Below are 19,476 nucleotides of genomic sequence, written 5' to 3' on the forward strand. Positions count from 1 at the left end.
GGATGTTTGACTCCTAAAACTTTGCCAATGGGGCAGGCCACTGAGTCTCTGTAGGTTCTGCCTCGCACCCTCCAGAGTGCATGTGGCATGCTAAGGCCTCCGGCATACTTGCTGCTTCTTGCTCATCTGTTCCAGTTAGCCTGATGTTAAAGGTATAATGAGCCACTGTGATGTTCTGAGCTGAACCAGATCATACAGGTCCTCTGGGACTACCTTGCTGGAGGGTGGGAGGGTTAATGAGGCCTGGGGTAGGACTACAAGCATACATTGCTGCCTATCCTATGTGAGAGTGAACTGAGTTTCATCTTTCTGATAGGAGTGGAAAAGAAAGCATTCCTAGATCAGTGTGTGCATGCTGCATCCTGGGGGGATGTTACTGTACTCTAGCAAAGGTAACACAACTGGCACAGCAGCTGTGATTGGCGCTTCTTCTCAGTTAAGTTTGTAGTAGCTCACTGTCATCACTGTGATCCATCTGAACTTTGTAGGACCAGACTGGTGTGAGTTAACTTGGGTGTGACAGGGACTACCACTTTTACCGTTTTTGAAGTCTTTGAGGATGGTACCAGCCTGGGCTGTTCCTTCCCTGATGTGGCATTGTTTTTCACAACCGTCTTGGTTTGGGTTGGGGAAGGAGACTGTGCCACGGGCTTCTCCTGGACTTTTCCAGCTGAGCAGCTCTTACCTAGTGAGTGAAGGAACCCATGTGAGGGTTCTGCCGGTCATTTCATGTATACATTTGGGAACTAGGGAAATGACCGTGGGTGGGTCTGTGGATCTGTTGTGAGCTAGACTGGGGCCAGGACTCCCTTCATAACCTGGCTTCCATGCGCCCCTCTTTATAGGGAGAACATGGTAGTGCCTTGGGTGCCTAAATAGTGTCGATTCCTACCCTAAGTTCAACGAAACCAGAAAGCTCTGGGCATTCCCCTTTCCCGAACGCACCACTTCCCAAGCAAGTGGCCAACAGCCCCGTGGAGAAAGATTGGGGAAATGACTATTGATGACACCTGCCTTGGTGTTACAAGGACCTGCCTAATTCTGTTCTGCGTTCCTTTAATCAGTGGCTTCCAGGTTTGAGAAATGGCTCACATTTTTCAAATTGGACAAAGGATCATGACTTTATTGGGGTTGCTGCCCTTGGCCTTGATTCTTTAAAACTGTGTAAATTAAGCAATACTCTTGCTGGCTGCCCAGCCAGCTTGCCCCAGGAACACCTGATTTTCCTCCTGCAACATGGGAAGCCTGGTGGAGCTGAGAATTCCACTTCTTGGAGGCTCTGCCCACCTTTACAAGTCCTGAATGGGGCTCTGCCATGTCTGCCTTCTGGTTGTAGGGGATTAGGGCTTTATCAGATTCTGCCAGGGACACCTGCTGTTCACATTTTGCCCTTAGTTGGTACTTAATGATACTGGGTGTGTTGATGATTCTCTCTCACAAATGGACTTTCTGTTGCCCAGGCCGGAGTGCAGTGGCTGGATCTCAGCTCACTGCAAGCTCCGCCTCCCGGGTTTACGGCATTCTCCTGCCTCAGCCTCCCGAGTAGCTGGGACTACAGGCGCCCACCACCTCGCCCGGCTAGTTTTTTTTTTTTTTTTTTGTATTTTTTAGTAGAGACGGGGTTTCACCGTGTTAGCCAGGATGGTCTCGATCTCCTGACCTCGTGATCCGCCCGTCTCGGCCTCCCAAAGTGCTGGGATTACAGGCTTGAGCCACCGCGCCCGGCCTCAGTAAGTGCATTCTTTCTAAGCCCTTGGAACATTACAAAAGCTGATGAGCCTGGGCATTACATGTGCTGGACGGTAAAACAAATCTCAAAAATATTCAAGCCTGTCCTGCAGAAACTGTTTCCTGCCACAGTGCAGGTACACTGTAAGCCAATAGCAAAATGTGTTTGCTAAGTAAGCAGTCCATTACGAAATAATCCAGAGTTCACAGACGCAATCACAATGGAAGCTAGAAAGCATTTTGAAACAAACATCAATGAGAATACTACATATCTAAACTTGTGGGATGTAGCTGAAACTGTGTGTAAAGGAGAGTTCACAGCTTTCAACGCATATACTAGAGATGAAGGAAAATAGAACGTCATCTCAAGAAGTTAGACAAAAAGTTGTAGAACAGAATTACAGGACGTCAAAGCTAGGCAATAATAAGAGGTAAAAGCATCAGTTAATGAAACAGAAAACCAACAAACTAACAAAAAATAAAGAAAGATTATTTCCCAGCTCATTTTATGAGGCTACCATAACCTTGGTATCAAAAATCTGACAAAGACATAAGAAAGGGAAATCATAGGCCAAGCTTGCCAGTAAACATGTGTGAGAATCCTAAACAAAACATTAGCAATGTGATTCCAGCAATTTATAAAAAGGGTAACATACACATTTGTTTCAAGGACACAGTATTTTTTAATATTTGAAAATCAATCAATTTAACTTACTATATTAACAGAATAAATAAAAAAAAGTATTATCTCAACAGAAGCAGGAAAGGCATTTGGTAAAATTCAGTATCCATTTATGGTAAAACAAAGTTAAAAGAATTAAAAGGAATTTCCTTAATCTGATAAGGATATCAAAAAACTCTATGGCATCATAATTAATTTTGGAATCATAATTAAGCTTTCCCTGTGCAATCAGGAACAAGAGAAAGATTTCAATTTAAATTGTTACCGGAAGTCCTGGTTAGTGTACTAAGAAAGTAAAAACAACAAAAGTTTAAAAAGCTTGCAAAGAAGAAGTGAAAATGTTATTGTTCTCAGATGATGTGATTGTAACAGAAGATCCAAAAGTCCAGTAGTGGCTCACACCTGTAATCCCAGCACTTTGGGAGGCTGAAGCGAGCAGATCATTTGAGTTCAGGAGTTTGAGACCAGCCTGGGCAACATGGCTAAGACCTGTCTCTACAAAAAATACAAAAGTTATCTGGGTGTGGTGGTATGTGCCCGTAGTCCCAGCTGCTTGTGGGGCTGAGGTGGGAGGATTGCCTGAGCCTGGGAGGTCGAGGCTGCAGTAAGCTGTGTTTGTGCCACTGCATTCTAGCCTGGGGGACAAAGTGAGACCTTGTCTCCAAGAAAAGGAAAAAGAAGAGAAAAGAAAATCCCAAAGTATCTATAGACCAGTTATTAAAATTTTATTTTATTTATTTTTTTTGAGACGAAGTCTTGCTCTGTCCCCCAAGCTGGAGTGCAGTGGCCAGATCTCAGCTCACTGCAAGCTCCGCCCCCCGGGTTTACGCCATTCTCCTGCCTCAGCCTCCCAAGTAGCTGGGACTACAGGCGCCCGCCATGTCGCCCGGCTAGTTTTTTGTATTTTTTAGTAGAGACGAGGTTTCACCGTATTAGCCAGGATGGTCTCGATCTCCTGACCTCGTGATCCACCCGTCTCGGCCTCCCAAAGTGCTGGGATTACAGGCTTGAGCCACTGCGCCCGGCCCCAGTTATTAAAATTAATTAATTCAACAAGGTTGCTAGATACATGGTTAATATACAAAAATCAATTGTATATACATTTAGAAAATGACCTATATATTCAGTGCAGTTTTAATCAAAATGCCAATAGGTTTTTGATTAAAGAAGATGATTCTAAAATCTTCATGGGAATACAAAGGGCCAAGAGTAGCCAAGATTATCTTTTACAATTTTTTTTTTTTTTTTTTAGATAGCTTCTTGCTCTGTCACCCATACTGGAGTGCAGTGGTGCAATCTTGGCTCACTGCAACCTCTGCCTCCTGGGCTGAAGCGATCCTTTGGCCTCGGCCCCCCATGTAGCTGGGAGTACAGGAGTGAGTCATCATGCCCAGATAATTTTTGTATTTTTTGTAGAGACAGAGTTTCACCATGTTGTCCAGGATGGTCTCAAACTCCTGAGCTCAGGTGATCCACCTGCCTTGGCCTTCCAAAATGCTAGGATTACAGGCATGAGCCACCACGCCTGGCTTTTCAATTTATTTTAATTGTGGTAAAATACATACAACAAAATTTATTATTTTAACCATTTTTAAGTATGCAGTTCAGTGTTATTAAACTCACTTATAATGTGCAACCATCACCACCATCCATCTCTAGAAGTTTTTTTTGTCTTGTTAGACTCTGTACCCATTAAACACTAATTCCCCATTCCCCCCACCCCCAGGCCTTGGCAGCCACCATTCTACTTTCTATCTCTATGATTTGGACTATTCTAGGTATCACTAGAATAGTGTTCACTATTCTAAGTGAAATCATACAGTATTTGTCTTTTTGTAAGTGGCTTATTTCACTTGGCATAATGTTCTCAGGGGTCATCCTTGTTGTAGCACGTGTCAGAACGTCCTTCCTTTTCAAGGCTGAATAATATTCTACTGGGTGGATATACTCACATTTTGCTTATCTGTTCACCTGTTGATAGACACTTGTGTTGCTTCTATGTTTTAGCTATTGTGAATAATACTGCTATGAATATGGTTGTATAAATACCTGTTGAGTTCCTGCTTCCCATTCTTTTGGGCATATCCCAAAAGTGGAATTTCTGTATCATTTGGTAATCCTATTTTTAATTTTTGAGAAACCACCGTACTGTTTTCCATAGTGGCTGTACCACGGATATTCCTAATGACAGTGCACAAGGTTTCTAGCTTCTCCTTGACAACAATGCTTTCTGTTTTTTTGATAGTAGTCATGCTAATGAGTATGAAGTGGTATCTCATTTTTTTGATTTGTGTTTCCCTAATGTTTAGTGATGCTGAGCATCTTTTCGTGTGCTTTTTGGCTATTTGCATATTTTCTTTGGAGAAATGTCTACTCAAGTCCTTTACCCATTTTTTAATCGGGTTGTTTGTTTTTGTTGTTGAGTTTTAGGAGTTCTGTCTGTATTCCAGATATTAACCCCGTATCAGATACATGATTTGCAAATGTTTTCTCACTCTGTGGGTTGCCTTTTTACTCTGTTGATACTATCTTTGGTGTACAAAATTCTTAAATTTTCATGAAGTCCAATTTATCTGTTTTTTCATTTGTTGTGTGTGCCTTTGATATCCAAGAAATCATTGCCAAATCCAGTGTCTTGAAGCTTTTACCCTGTTTTCTTCTAAGTTTTATTGTTTCAGGTGTTATTTAGGTCTTTGACCCATTTTGAAGTAACTTTTGTATATGGTGTCAGGTAAAGGTCCGTTTTTATTCTTTTGCATGTGGATATCCTTTTCCCAGCACCATTTATTGAAGAGATTATCCTTTCTTTTCCCATTGAATGGTTTTGGTACCCTTGTCAAAAATGATTTGACTATTTATGTAAGGGTTTATTTCTGGGCTTTCTTTTCTATTCCATTGGTCTTATGTGTATGTCTTTATGCCAGTGCCACACTGTTTTGATTACTGTAGCTTTGAAATCAGGAAGTTCAAGTCCTCTAGCTTTGTTCTTCTTTTTCAAGATTGTTTGGGCTATTTAGGGTCTCTTGAAATCCCAAGTGAATTTTAGGATGGCTTTTTCTATTTCTGTAAAAAGTCATTGGGATTTCAGTAGGGATTACATTGAATCTGCAGATTGTTTTGGGGAGTATTGACATCTTAACTATATCAAGTCTGTCCATCCATCAACATGGGATATGTTATATTTACTTAAGTCTTTATTCCTTTCAGCAATGTTTTCTAGTTTTCATTGTACAAGTCTTTCACCTCTTTGGTTCAGTTAATTCCTCAGTATTCTTTTTATACTATTGTTAATGTAATTGTTTTTATAATTTACTTTTCAGATTTTTCACTGTCAGTGTAGAAATGCAACGGATTTTTGTGTGTTGACTTCGTGTCCTCCTGTTTGCAGAATTCATTTGTTAGCTCTAATAGGGTTTTTTTTTTTTTTTGGTGGAATCTTCTACATAAAATATCTTACCATCTGTGAACAGAGATAATTTTACTTGTTTGTTTCCAGTTTGGGGGCCTTTCATTTCTTTTTTTTGCCTAATTGCTCTGGCTAGAACTTACAGTACTACGTTGAAAAGAATTGTCAAAGTGGGTATTCATGCCTTGTTCATGATCTTAGATGAAAAGCTTTCAGTCATTCTCTAGTAGATATGATGTTTGTTGTTAATTTTTCACTAATGCCTTTTGTATGTTGAGGTAGTTTCCTTCTATTTCTAGTTTATTGAGTGTTTTTTTTAAAGTCATGAAAGGGTGTTGAATTTTGTGAAATTTTTTTGCATCAGTTAATTATGTGATTTTCCCTCTTAATTTTGTGAATGTGGTGTATTACAATGATTGAATTTTCATATGTTGAATTACCCTTGCATTCTAGGAATAAATTCCACTTGGTGATGGTATATAATCCTTTTAATATGCTACTGAATTCAGTTTGCTAGTATTTGGTTGAGGATTTTTACATCAGTATTCATCATGAATATTGGTCTCTGGTTTTCTTGTATTGTCTTTGTCTGGCTTGATGTCAGGGTAATGCTGTCATAGAACAGGAAGTATTCCTCCTCCACCTCCTCCTTGTCCCCCTCCTCCTCCCCTTCCTCCTCCCCCTCCTCCTCCCCTTCTTCCTCCCCCTCCTCCCCTCCCCTTCCTCCTCCCCCTCCTCCTCCGCATCCTCCTCCCCCTCCTCCCCTCCCCCCTCCCCTTCCCTCCCCCTCCCCTCCCCCTCCTCCTTCCCCTTCTCCCCCTCCCCTTCCCTCCCCCTCCCCCTCCCCTCCCCCCTCCCCTCCCCCCCCTCCCCTTCCCTCCCCTTCCCTCCCCCTCCCCTTCCCTCCCTCTCCCCCCCCTCCTCCTCCCCCTCTCCTCCCCCTCCTCCTCCTCCTCCTCCCCCCCTCCTCCTCCCCCTCCTCCTCCTCCCCCTCCTCCTCCCCTTCTTCTTTTAGAAAGAGTTTGCGAAGGATTGGTATTAGTTCTTTAAATGTTTGGTAGAATTAAGCCATCAGGTCCAGGGCTTTCCTCTGTCAGGAGATTTTTCTTTATTACTGATTAATTTGCTTACTAGTTATAGGTCTATTCAGATTTTCTAGTTCTTTTTTTTTTTTTTCTTTTTTTTTTTGAGGCAGTGTCTTACTCTTTTTCCCAGGCTGGAGTGCAGTGGCACAATCTCAGCTCACTGCAACCTCCAACTCCTGGGTTCAGGTGATCCTCCCACCTCAGTCCCCTGAGTAGCTGGGACCACAGGTATGTACCACCACACCCAGCTAGTTTTTTTGTTTCGTTTTGTTTTGTTTGAGATGGAGTTTTGCTCTTGTTACCCAGGCTGGAGTGCAATGGTGCAGTCTCAGCTCACTGCAACCTCTGCCTCCTGGATTCAAGCGATTCTCCTGCCTCAGCCTCTAGAGTAGCTGGGATTACAGGCGTGTGCCACTATGCCTTGCCAATTTTTGTATTTTTAGTAGAGATAGGGTTTCGTCATGTTGACCAGGCTGGTCTCAAACTCCTGACCTCAGATGATCCGCCCACCTTGGCCTCCCAAAGTGCTGGGATTACAGTCAAGAGCCACCGCACCTAGTCTTACTTTTTAAATTTTTTGTAGAGCTGGGGTTTCACTATGTCGCCCATGCTGTCTTTAACTCCTGGGCTCAAGCAATCTGCCCGCCTTGGCCTCCCAAAGTGCTGGGATTACAGGCTTGAGCCCCTGCGCCTGGCGAGATTTTCTGTTTCTTTATGATTTGGTCTTGGTAGGTTTTGTGTTTCTAAGAATTTTTCCATTTCATCTAGGTTATCCAATGTATTGGTGTAGAGTTGTTCATAGTACTCCTCTATAATTCTTGTTATGTCTGTAGAATTGGTAGTAATGTCCCTTTTTTCATTTCTGATTTTAGTAATTTGAGTCTTCTCTTTTGTTCCTTAGTTCATTTAGCAAAAGATTTGTCCCTTTTTTTGATCTTTTCAAAGAACCAACTAGGTTTCATTGTTTTTTTTTCTTGTTTTTCTCTTCTCTATTTCATTGATCTCTGCTCTAATCTTCATTATTTCCTTTCTTCTTCTAGCTTTGGGTTTAGTTTTTTTTTTTTCCCCCTAGTTTCTTAAGTTGTAAAATTAAATTGTTGATTTGAGATCTTTTTTATTTTTTATGTAAGCATTTAAGGCTATAAATTTCCCCCTTAGTACTATTCTTGCTCTGTTCCATAAGCTTTGGTATGTTGTGTTTTCATTTTAATTTGTCTCAGATATTTTCTAATTTTCCTTATGAAGGGCAAAAGAAAGTTATAGATATATCTTTGTGAGGTAAAAGGTTTTAAAACAGGCACAAAAGGCACTCACTGTAAAGGCAAACACTGGTGATTTTGATTAAATGAATATTAGGAACCTGCATTCATCAAAACATACCATTTCTAGAAGGAAGAGCAGGAGGACAGTGCGGCTAACCCACAAAGGCCCGCGGACCCTGAGAACGCAGCACGCCCGTGAGAATGACAATGGCTCAAATGCACAGTGGGTGAGGGGTTCGAGTAGACATTCTATTATGGGTGCTAGCCAAAGTCACCTATGAGAAAGTTTCCAGGCAAATTCCTAGAGTTCCATCGTGTGTACCGAGAGCATGTGCAAGAATTCAAAATAGCAGGATTCATAAGATGCCTACACGGAAGCAGCCTGACTGCCCACCAGCAGTGGAAAGGACAGATAGCCTGTGATTTATTCCTGCAGTGGAATGCTCGATGGCTGTAGAAGCTAATGGACTATGGCTGTCTTAATAACATGGATAAATATCACAGAAAGATGGCAGACGCAAGAGGATGCACCTGTGTCATTCCAGTTATAGAAATCTGAACACAGACAAGACTGTTGAAAACCATGGTTTTACGTTATGTGCTTCAGTGGTAGAATCATAAAGCAGAGCTAGAACATTGTTATGCTTTTCATTGTGAACGGGGTGGGGGCAATGTGGGCTTCACTTTATGATAAACCACCAAGCCATGCTTTTCTGTTTTGTACTCTTCTGAATTTGTGTTATAGTTGATAACAAAAATGGCAGCTTGATTATGTGCATTTTTTTCCAGCCCTTTTGGAAGGCTAGGGCATCAGCCCAGAGCAGGCAGGGTTAGTGTCTGGGATGAGGGTTTGCAAGTGGGCCTGAAAGCAAGATGGGGCCCGGGACCTGGGTGCATGAGCGGAAATGGCGAGGGGCAGGCTGGTCTCTGAGCCGGGTGGGATGGAAACTGAGGGCATGAACTGGCTCCAGGTAGCAGAAGCAAGGGAGGCAGAATCCAGGTGGTCACTGGATGGAGCCTCCTGCACCCAGGGCGGGAGCTGCAGCTTTCCAGGGGAGCAGAAGGGGTGTCCCAGGCGACAGGAGGATGAGGTGATGGTGATTTGCAGGTTCCCTGGGAGCTGTAGGAGCCAGGAGCCTGGGCTGGAGCCTGGGAGAGACCTGGACTCAGTGACTGGGCAGAGAGGGGGTGTTCAGGGCCAGGGATGGCAGACCGCGGTCCCTGGCCAGACCCGCTACCTGTTCTCATAAATAGAGTCTCCCTGGGCCGCAGGTGCCATCTGCTGTTTTCATGCTACAGCGGCAGAGTGGGGTCGAGTGCGTGGTGTCACCTGCACAGCAGGCAGTGCCTATTCTTGGCCCTTTAGAGGGTGTCTGGAGGGAGGAGGGAGACAGGTGAGAAGAGGGAGGAAGGACAGGGCTTAAGGGAGGGAGGAGGGAGGATGGGGCTGGAGGGAGGAGGGAGATAGGTGAGAGGAGGGAGGGAGGACAGGGCTTGAGGGAGGGAGGAGGAAGGAAGGATGGGGCTGGAGAGAGGAGGGAGACAGGTGGGAGGAGGGACGGAGGTGAGAGGAGGGGAGGGAGGACAGGGCTTGAGAGAGGAAGGAGGGAGGGAGGTGACAGGAGCTTTCGCATCTGTCGCCAGTGAGTTGCCTTGATCCCGTCTTGAGGCCTGTCCTGTGATCTTGCCCATCCAGAGCTGTAATTCCCAGCAAGAACCAACGGAGCCCCGACTCCGGCCTAAGCCTTCTTGGCTATTGGGTTGATAACGTTGGCTTCTTCCTGGTCTCCCACTCACCTCTGGGACGTGTCACACGTCATATTGTGTGGGAATGAGATCCTCACAGGCCTCTCAGAATAAGCTCCTTTTACCCTGTCTCTTAGGTTTGTGACTTTGCTATTTTCAGAATTTAACTTAGAAATTTTTGCTTATCTTGGTCTTTCACACACCAGTCTGCTTTTAAAACCCATTATAAGGGAAAATTTCTGAACTGTCCTTAAGATCCTGTGAACTCCGGGCATGTAATAGGATTCTTCAGTGCTTCAGGGCCTTCTCATTGAGTGAATGTTTGTTGAACACCTACTATGTGCCCGACATTATTTTGGCTCTGGGGAGGCAGTGGGAACATGCTCAGTGTTGACCCCTCCCTGCCTTGCTGAGCTGGTCCTGGATGGGCTGCATGGGCCACCGTTGCATGGGGCGTGCTCGAGGTGGAGATGGCTGTGAGCAGCTGCAGGCCAGGTGGGGGTGGGACCTCCCCCGGGGGGTGCCTACCTGGGCAGCACCATGACGCATCCAAGAAGGGCGATGGGGAAGGAAGGGAGGGAGGCAGGACCGCCAGGCTGTGTGGTGGTTAGGCGCGGGGTTGGGGCAGGTGCTGGGGCAGACTGTGAAGGGTCAGACTGGCGTATAGCAGCCAGCTGTCTAGTTGGTTACACAGGGTCGGGGTGGAGGGCAGGAGGATGGGAGAGCCCAGCTCGGGGAGATTTGAGGGCCCTGCCCATAGAGGAGCCATACCTGGGCCTTTGGCTTGGCCCCCAGAGGCCTCTAGGGTTAAGAGCAGGGAGAGAATCCGGGCCTGTGATCACATCTGTGAGCTCTGTAGGTGTCTCCCAGGGACAGGCAGCAGAGGCGCTCCTCCAGTTCCTGCCTCCCACGCCCTCCTAGCTGAGAGTGAGGTGGTCCCGCCCCACGAAGGAGGCAGCAGGGCTTGCTGCCGGGGCCACCAGGGCCGTCCCGTTGCTTGGGTGTTCTGCGCTCATCTCCTTTCTGCTGTCCAGAAACCTTTAGGAGAGAGTGCTTCTGTTCCCTCCAGGTCGAGCTGTGTCCCAGGAATGACTGGAAGGCTCAGGAGGCCGTGGTTAGGCTGGGGCATCACGGGATGTGTCCTCCAGCAGAGACTGGTGTGGGGTGGGGGTGGGAACTGGTGAGGGGCCTGGGGAAGCAGGTGAGCCTGCTAGGAGGCCCAGAGTTTAGGAGGAGCTCTTTGGCAGGTCCTGGAGACCCTGGGTCACCCACAGGCCCCTTTGCCTTCACTGGAACTTTCCAGCTAGCCAGGCATCTCCTGGCCCCAGGACATAGCCCACGTGGGTCCTCACCTCTGCCCAGCTCAGCTTCTCCCCACCCAGAGTGCCCTCTGCCTCGCCACCCCCATCATCCCTACTGCCCTGGCTGGAACCAGAGCTCCTGTCCGTGAACTCCTCCAACCTAGCCCTGCCCGCCTGCCCACCCTGGGTTTCCAGCTCAGGACAGACCCCTGGGGATGTGAGGGGCTCCCTCTGGATACTCAGGAAGCACGTCCTGTTGTCCATCTGGGTAATGAGGTGCAGGCCTGAGTCCCCGCTGCACCACAGCTGCCTCCAGGCTCACATGCCCACTTGCCGAGCTCACCACACGGGGGCTTCATCTTCCCTGGGATCCGCGGCGGGCCTGCGTTGGAGGGCCGAGAACGAGAACGGCTCGCCCTTTCCCAGCTAGCACTCTGCCCACTTTCTCTTCACGCCGGCGCCTGTGCAGCGCACGATCGGGTGCTCCCACCTTGCAGTGCTTTCTTCCTGTGCCCAGGCTGGCTGTGCATGTTTGTGAAGGGCTGTGCTGGGCTTCCCTGGCCCAGGGTCTGAACCCGACTCCCACCAGGCACTGAGTAAACACGTCCATCCAAACAAGGGAGATGGAGCACAAAGCAGGGGAGATGGGCTGGGGCCCGGAATCTTCTGGGGGCGTGGCTGTCAGCAGCTCTTGGACCTCTGACCATGTGGCAGGGGGCTCATCCCTGTCTCCCCAGGGCACTTGCTGCTGGGGCCCTCAGGCAGTCACAGGGGGTCTCCCAGGCGTGTTCTGGCCCTGCCCCATCCCTTTCCTCACCCATTTGCAGAGAGGAGGCACTGGCTAGGCAGGGGAGGTCAGCAGCTGCAGAAAAGGACAGGCTCCCACAAAAGAGAAGATGGGGGAGCCTAGAGAGAGACAGGAGAATCCAGAGGACCCATTGTTAGTGACCGGACAGCAGCACGCGGAACCCTAGCAGCCTGGGCTGCTTTGTGGGCTCTGTAGAATAAACCACGTAGACAACGTGAAATCGTGTTTCTTCCTTTCTGTCCTCGATGGAACACACTGGGATGAAGATGTTTCTGTCTGAAAGAATTGAGGTGAAATCAGTTTAGCACTTAGGTGATAACCTCTCAACAGAAGGCCCCACGCACGCCCAGGCTGCATCCAGTTCTCGGGCGCTGGTGGCTGGCCCCAGGGTCTGGGGGCTCTTGGGGGGCCAGGATGCTGTTGTCCTCTGCTCCCGCCTAGAGACCACTGTCTCCTCCAAAGCTCTGTAAACTGTCAGTAGTGCAGGCCCCTCAGAAGCCAATGAGGGTAATGAGCAGGTCAGCGTCAGGGGCTCACCCGGCCACCCCAGAACCCCTTGCTGTTGTTCCGGAAACTTCAGATTGCCTTCTCTGAAAGTGTGCCTGGGTGGGTGTACATGGGTGGGTGCTCTGTGTGTGTGTGTATGTGCCTGTGTGTGGGGAGCCTATGGCTGTGTGTGGGGTGTATGGAGTGCCTGTGTGTGTGGTGGGATACGTGTGTGTGTGGGGGTGTGTGTGTGTGGGTGTGTGTGTGGGGCATGTGTGTGTGTGGGGGTGCCTGTGTGTGTGCGGGGGCTGCATGTGTGTGTGGGGGTGTGTGTGTGGGGGTGTGTGGGTGTGTGTGTGGGGGGGTGCGTGTGTGTGTGGGGGGGTACGTGTGTGTGTGGGGTGCGTGTGTGTGGAGGGGTGCGTGTGTGGGTGTGTGTGTGGGGGGGTATGTGTGTGTGTGGGTGTGTGTGAGTGTGGGGGGTGTAGGGGGTGCGTGTGTGTGGGGGTACGTGTGTATGGGGTGCATGTGTGTGTGGGTGTGTGTGTGGGGCATGTGTGTGTGGGGTGTGTGTGTGTGGGGTGCATGTGTGGAGGGTGCGTGTGTGTGGGTTGTACATGTGTGTGGGGTGTGTGTGTGTGGGGTGCATGTGTGTGTGGGGGGTGCCTGTGTGTGTGGGGGGCTGGGTGTGTGTGGGGTGCCTGTGTGTGTGTGGGGGGCTGGGTGCATGGTGCTGACGGGAGGGCAGGGGACGAGGATGCTGGTTTTGTCTGAGAGATGTGGCTTAGCCCAGGAATGGTGATGTGGTCTGGGGGCCTGGTCTATACGTGCTCCACCTTCTGTCACATTGCCTGCCATGCCTATTGTACCTAATGTAGACCCTCTGGCCCAGAGCCCAGGGGAAGTGGGTGGGGCCATGGTAGGTAGAGGCGAGGCCCTGCCGTGGAACAAGGCTTATGAGTCCACTCCAGACCTACGGGGCTGACTGCGAGTCCCAGTAGCTTGGGTGGGAGCCCCTTCCTGGGCTGGTGACAGAAGCAGAGGTGGCGCCCCTTCCAGCGAGGAGCAGCTGTGCAGAGGGAGGTATGGCTGCCTTGGGGTGATTCCTCCACTTGCTGGGGGTGTGGCTGGGCGCCTGCCTGCCTGCTCCTGCAGACTCCCCCACACTTTTGTTACGTGCACAGCTCCTGAGAAAAGCCTTCTAAGGAAGCGTGAGCTGCCGTGCATTCTGCAAGCAGCCATTGTGCATTTGTGAAATGCACCGTGTACCCAGTGCGGTGAGTTCTGCTCACTGAACACTCTCGTGTTGGGAATGCTCATGTTCCTCCACAGAAAGGCAGAAGCAGAGCTGGCACAGTGCCTTCCCAGCTGGCAGCCTGACCCCAGACCCCAGAGCCATGGACCTAGCCTGGTGGCCCTGTGAGCACTGAGTTTGCAGTTTCTGGACAAGAAGCTTCCCCAGCTCTAATGGTGAAGCGTCCCCTAATCTAATGGTTCAGGGTTAGGATTCCTAGAGCCTAGACCGAGACCCTAGATGGCCCATTCTGCATGATTTTGACAGCAGGGAAGCACTTTGGGGTGAGCGGTTTACCCCTAAATCTCTAGAAAATTAACAGATGATTTTGCAGTGATCTCTAGGCTTTATAAATAGTTTTCTTTTTCTTTCCTCCTTCCTTTTTAGAGCCAGGATCCATCATGGTTCCCTCGCTTTCTGGTTGTTTCATATATTTGGAGGGTGGGCAGAGCAGATCACGGAATACAGATAGCACTGAGAGGGCTTTAGGCATATGCCAGATCCCGCTGGCTGCCACCCAGTAAGCTGGTGCATGTGGAGGCTTAGAATAGAATCATTGGCAACTGTAATTAAGGTTGTGAACTGCACCACGATGCTAAAAAAAACAAATTCTCTGCAGCTGTTTTACTGACTGAGAAATTATCCCTGTCGGCCGAAGTTTTATTCTTCTGATTTGGTAGAGGAAATAGTTTAAAAATGATCTCACAGCGTGATTTATGTAAATGACGTTTCTTTCTTTGGATGAGACAATTGAGATAGAGTCTGAAACCCTGGCAAGCCACAGCTTCCTGCAGTGTCCTGTTGCCATGGGTTACGAAGGGAGCGAGAGGGAACTTCATCGGAAATGCCTCTAAACTTTTCTGACACGCACAAGCTGCGGTGTTGAATGGTGTGTCTTAGACCCGGGTGCCTAGTGTGGCTTGGTGCCTTACAATGAATTTGGGAAAAGAGTTGTCAAACGAAGCGCACGTTTCCAGTGACCAGCAGGTAAGATATTCCGGCTTTTTCTTTTCATTTAATCAGTGGTAAGAAAGCGTGGCACCCTGGTTATCCTGTTTTAGCGAGTGGCAGCCATGGGACTTGCAAATGCTTGTAGGGATAAGCTTTGGAAATGCTTTTCATGTGTCTGCACCACAGCTCAAAGCGAGTGCTGCGGAGGCTCCGCCGAGGCTCTGGGACTGCAGCGTGTCCCGGGCCCCACACACCCGGCCGCCAGCCTCAACCCTTCGGGAGCCCGAGCTGCCAGGTTTTAAGTTAGAACTTACAGAAGGCATCGGATGTTTTTCTTTCCTTTACCATAGTAATTCTCATAGATTTGGAAGATGTGAGTGAATTGATTTTGTTGAAATATTAATTTTAGGCTAGATAAATATATCAAAATCTTAGGCTCTTTAAATGATGGTAGCTTACATTTCTAAATGTAATGAGTTGATTTGGTTAATGTGCATATAGGTAGGTACTGTAGATCATATTGGTGATTACTATATGAGCTTATGAAGTTGAAGTTACTCTAAAATGGCTTTTTAAAAGATTTGAGATGAAATAAAAATAATTTCTATTTTCCTCTTATGGCTGTGTTGATGTAAAGATAAAAATAAATTTAAATTATGTACAGAAGTCTTAGTAATTACTGGGCACTGATTTTGAATTCATTCTTTTCTGGGAATTGTATAATCTTAATGTTTTTCTAATATCTAATTAAAGTCTTCTGTAGAGAACCGAAGGAGAAACTACTAGTTTAGAGATGAGGGGCATGGAGGTTGGGAACAGGAAAATGAACTGTGTCCTTCCTTTTAAGTGGGAAATAGACGTGGGTCTGCTGGGCAGGGCCAGCATGAGTCTGATGAAATCAACCAGCTTTCTGTGCATTTGGAAGGCCGCTTGGAAGGTGAAGCTGCGCGAGGCTGGAGGAGCAGCTTTGGTCTTCTTTGGGGTGTGCCTGCTGTGGGCCGCCTCTGGCTGTCTTGGTGCAGGAGGAATGTGTTCCTGTAACCTCTATTTCATATCCTGCATCGGAAAGTGAATTTTGGAGCTGTCATGGGTTTAATGGGCCAGTTAATCAGTTAGCCGTTTGTACGTATGTGTAGGCAGCACTTTCATCTCAGTTTATATCCAGGCAAGTTGTAGAAAATTTTGTTTTTTATTCCGAATAAAGTCATTAAAAACCTGCCTTTGTAAGTGCCCATTTACATGATTTGGACTTCCTTTTGAAGCTCTTACAAATGCTTATACTGGCAAATAAGTTGTTCACACGAGCGTATTGGAATCTGGCTGATGTGGTCGCCAGGCATCAGAAGTGAGCGACTCCCCCTCTCTCAGTCGGAGGCACAGCGGGTGGGTGGTCGTCTCTGCTGCAGCTCTGCGTGTCTGGGCTCTGGCCAGCAGATGAGGGGCTGGAAAGCCTCTGGGGTCGGCAGAATTGCTTCTCTCTCTGAGCGTCAGGTAGTTGTTCTAAAAAATGGGAGGGTCAGGGAATGCTGGGGTGCTGCCGTCTGTGTCTGCAGTAGCACTCTTTCGGAGGCCCGTGTGTCTCCAGGTCCCCTCATCTTGAGGGGAGGACGCCCCCGCCTTTCTAGGAGCTGTTGCCCGACTCCATTCAAAGAGCACGCGGGGGAGCTGCCGGGATTTCCACTTGGAGAGAATGGAGGCTCTGGCTGGCCAGATCAATCGATGCCTAGCTCCCTGGCTTCGGCAGGCCAGGAAGATACCCGTGCCCGTCACCTAATCGGGGCATCTCATCCTGTTCCATAAACCACATGGCATCAGGTGTTGCAGGCTCTGACACTAGTCAGATGCTGAGAGGAGGCACCGAGACCCCAGCCCCAAAGAAATAGGAATTGCCCGGAGGAAGAGAGCCCTTGCTGTCTGCCTGCACACCCCTCCCAGGGTGCCCTGCTGTGGGGTGGCTGCTCCGGGCTGGGCGGCTCCTGCAGCCCTGGGCAGCCCAGCTTGAGCCTCCCTGGCAGGCAGCAGCCGTTCAGTCAGCCTGTGGCTGTCACAGGGTCCTGGGTGGGACTTTCCGGGGCAGTTCCACCTCTCCTCTGAGTCGTGGGAACAAGTCCCCACTGCAAGTGAGTGCCCAGGTGAAGGCCCCACTGGCACGGCTGGACGAGCGTGACAGTTGTCGCCGAGCCGCCTGAGCGCTGGCTTCCCCGACGTTCCTCCTGTGTGTGAGCTAGGGGTTTGACTCCGGTCCTCAGCTGTCAGAGGCCGCCTCGGGCGCATCCACACTGGGTCCCCCAGGTGTGCCCTGTGTGACCGGCATGGAGGTGGCGGCGGCCGTCAGGGTGTGGTTTTGTGATGTCTCAGGGTTTCCTTTCCTTCCTTCATGGAAAGAAGTTCTGCAGTGTCGGCAACTTGGCAGAAACTTTGTTTCTCAAGGCAAAGCCCTTTAGAGATTTGGGAGCACATGAGGTGCAGTGTAGATTTGTCTTCATTTCTCTCAGCACGGGCTTGTCTTCAGGCTGCCGGAGTGTGACAGAAAGAACTTTCCAGAGACCGCGGGGCTTCTTTCCCCTTCAGGCATTGATGTTCTGTTTAATATTTTAAAAATCTTAAAAAGGGTTGCACTGTTTAAAAACGTGGAATGTTCTCTTGTAGGCAGTGTGGAGACCATGGTCACTGAGGAAGGGCAGGAGGGAGGAGGCATGGGAGCTGGTGCAGTCTGCGGCCCGGCGTGGCTGTGGTCATGCAGAGGATATGGTGAGACCTGACAGTGAAGCTTGAGGCAGACAGATGCTCACGCAGGGGAAGAGGGCAGGGCCTGTGTCGGAGCCTGGGGAAGTGAAAAGATAATGAGGAAGACGGAGTATGGTCAAGAGGAGGCGGTGGCCGCTGGTGACACGCGGCAGTGACTCTGGCTGCAGCCTTTGGGCCCCCATGCCATTTGACTGGAACCTTCACCCTTCCCTCACGAGTCTGCCATGGGCGGGCAGGCCGGGCCAGGTTCCAGGGTCCTCCAACAGAGAGTCCCAGCCCCCGTGGGACCAGGTTGTGTTAGGGGCTGAGGCTGGTGGCAGGGGGGCATGGCTGATGGCCGCTGCAGGACACAAGAGGGATTCGGGGGCATGCCTGGGCTGACGTGCCTGGGGCTGACATGTCTGCTGGGTGATTTGTGAGCCTCTGTAGGGTGGGCTTGGTGGGCCATCAAGGAATGTTTTTGCATTTCACCGTGTCTCTTTTCTATTCTGGATTAACCTAGTCTCTCTCACCAGTGTCACTGACCGTGTCTCCCAAATGGCCCTCAGGTGCCCATGCTCCTTCAGGACCCTGAAGCGCAGTGCTGACTGGCACTGGGATTGCAGGGCGCACTCTGTGTGCTGTGGCCGTGTGCCTGGCCTCTGCCTGCCTGTGTCCTACTGTGTCGGTCAGCTTGCCTTTTGCCCCAGACCTCTGTTGCCCTGAGCCTGGTGCAGGAGGGCCTGGAGTCTGTGCTGGCAAGCATCCATGCATCCCATTTCACATGCTGGTTGCAGATTCTTCCCTCATTTTATGATGCTCTGAGTCTTGTCATCTATATGAGGAAAGCTCCAAGTATATTTGAGAAAAACTGTTTTAATAAATTTCGATTTTCACCTCTTTCCCCTTCTTTTCATTAAAAAATTGGACACCTTATGCTGTAAGCTGTCCGTCCATGTTATGTACTCAGAGGTGTATCCTTCTCAGGCAGAAACCCCCACCCCTTTCTCCTGGGTTCTGAGGAGAAAGGCGGCGAGCTCGTGTGGCGAGGCCCTTGAGCACTCAGCACCTTCTTCTACCGTGTCCCATGCAGCTCTGTGAATGCAGGCGTCCCGGTCTCTGTTGGGTGGATGTGGAGGCTGGTTGAGGTTCCTTGCAACGCTTTTGCCATCCTGCACATGATGCAGAGACCCGGCCTCTCCAGACAGCGGGAGCTGCTGCGCTTTGAGTGCTGGACCAGCTTTCCTTGGGCTTCTGCAGCAGCGCCCTCCGAGTTCCCCTCTTCCCCTCCGACTCCACTGACTTCTCACCACTGTCAGGTCTTCAAGGGGAGGCCTGGGCTGGGTGGGGACCGGTCTCCTTCCTCCACCACCTTCCGTGACAGGCTCGATTCATCCCTCACATGCTGCCCTCCCAACCTGCCCCTGCAGTGGGCACCTCCGCCCTGGGCCTCAGCCTCAGTGACAGGTCCACATCTTCTCACCGTGTCTCCTCAGACATCCAGGAGGCCCCTCAGACTTAAGTCCCAAACATGACTTGGATTCTCCCCTCGCCTCCAGTGTACCCCTCCCTCAGTCTCCTGCCTCTCAGGAAGGGCTGGCCCTGTCCCTTCTGCTTGAGCCCACACCCTCTAATACTCCACGTCAGCAAGCTCCTGAGCTCGGCCTTCAAAATCCCTGAGTTTACACTTTCTCACCCCCATTGCTGCAGCATGCCCTTGTCCCCATCTCTTGCCTGGAGCACCGCGGAGCCATGCACCTGTCAGAATGAGCAGCGCCATCCTAGCCGCCCCTGCTCTATGCCCCATGGCTTTCTGCCTTGGACTGGGCTCTGTGGGGCAGGGCTGCCAGTTCGTTTCGCATGCTTGTTTTGTCCATCCAGCATCTCAGGATGGCTCGCCGCGTCGTGGGAGCTCAGCAGATGCTTTGCCACGTGAGTGGGAGAGTTCTCAGCTTGCGTTTGCCATGCACTGCCTGTCCCTGTGGGCAGGGAAGTTCATA

General features: G+C 49.5%; 1 protein-coding gene across 10 annotated transcripts in view; it reads left to right on the forward strand.

Moving 5' to 3' along the window:
• RGS12 (regulator of G protein signaling 12) overlaps positions 1-19,476 on the forward strand; it is a 147,993-nt gene that overhangs the window by 60,810 nt on the left and 67,707 nt on the right. Inside the window, exon 1 of one of the 10 annotated variants that reach the window (XM_033213575.1) lies at positions 14,343-14,785. The exons of 8 other annotated variants lie outside the window; for them this stretch is intronic. In XM_033213575.1, the coding sequence (XP_033069466.1) occupies positions 14,732-14,785 (54 nt within the window). In that variant the 5' untranslated portion in view covers positions 14,343-14,731. Of the gene's footprint in view, positions 1-14,342; positions 14,786-17,329; positions 17,334-19,476 lie in introns of those variants that run through there. One more of the 10 variants, XM_033213580.1, reaches the window with a different exon arrangement.

The sequence above is a fragment of the Trachypithecus francoisi genome, unplaced genomic scaffold (assembly GCF_009764315.1).
Source record: "Trachypithecus francoisi isolate TF-2019V2 unplaced genomic scaffold, Tfra_2.0 Lachesis_group1, whole genome shotgun sequence".
In the NCBI taxonomy this organism is placed as follows: domain Eukaryota; kingdom Metazoa; phylum Chordata; class Mammalia; order Primates; family Cercopithecidae; genus Trachypithecus; species Trachypithecus francoisi.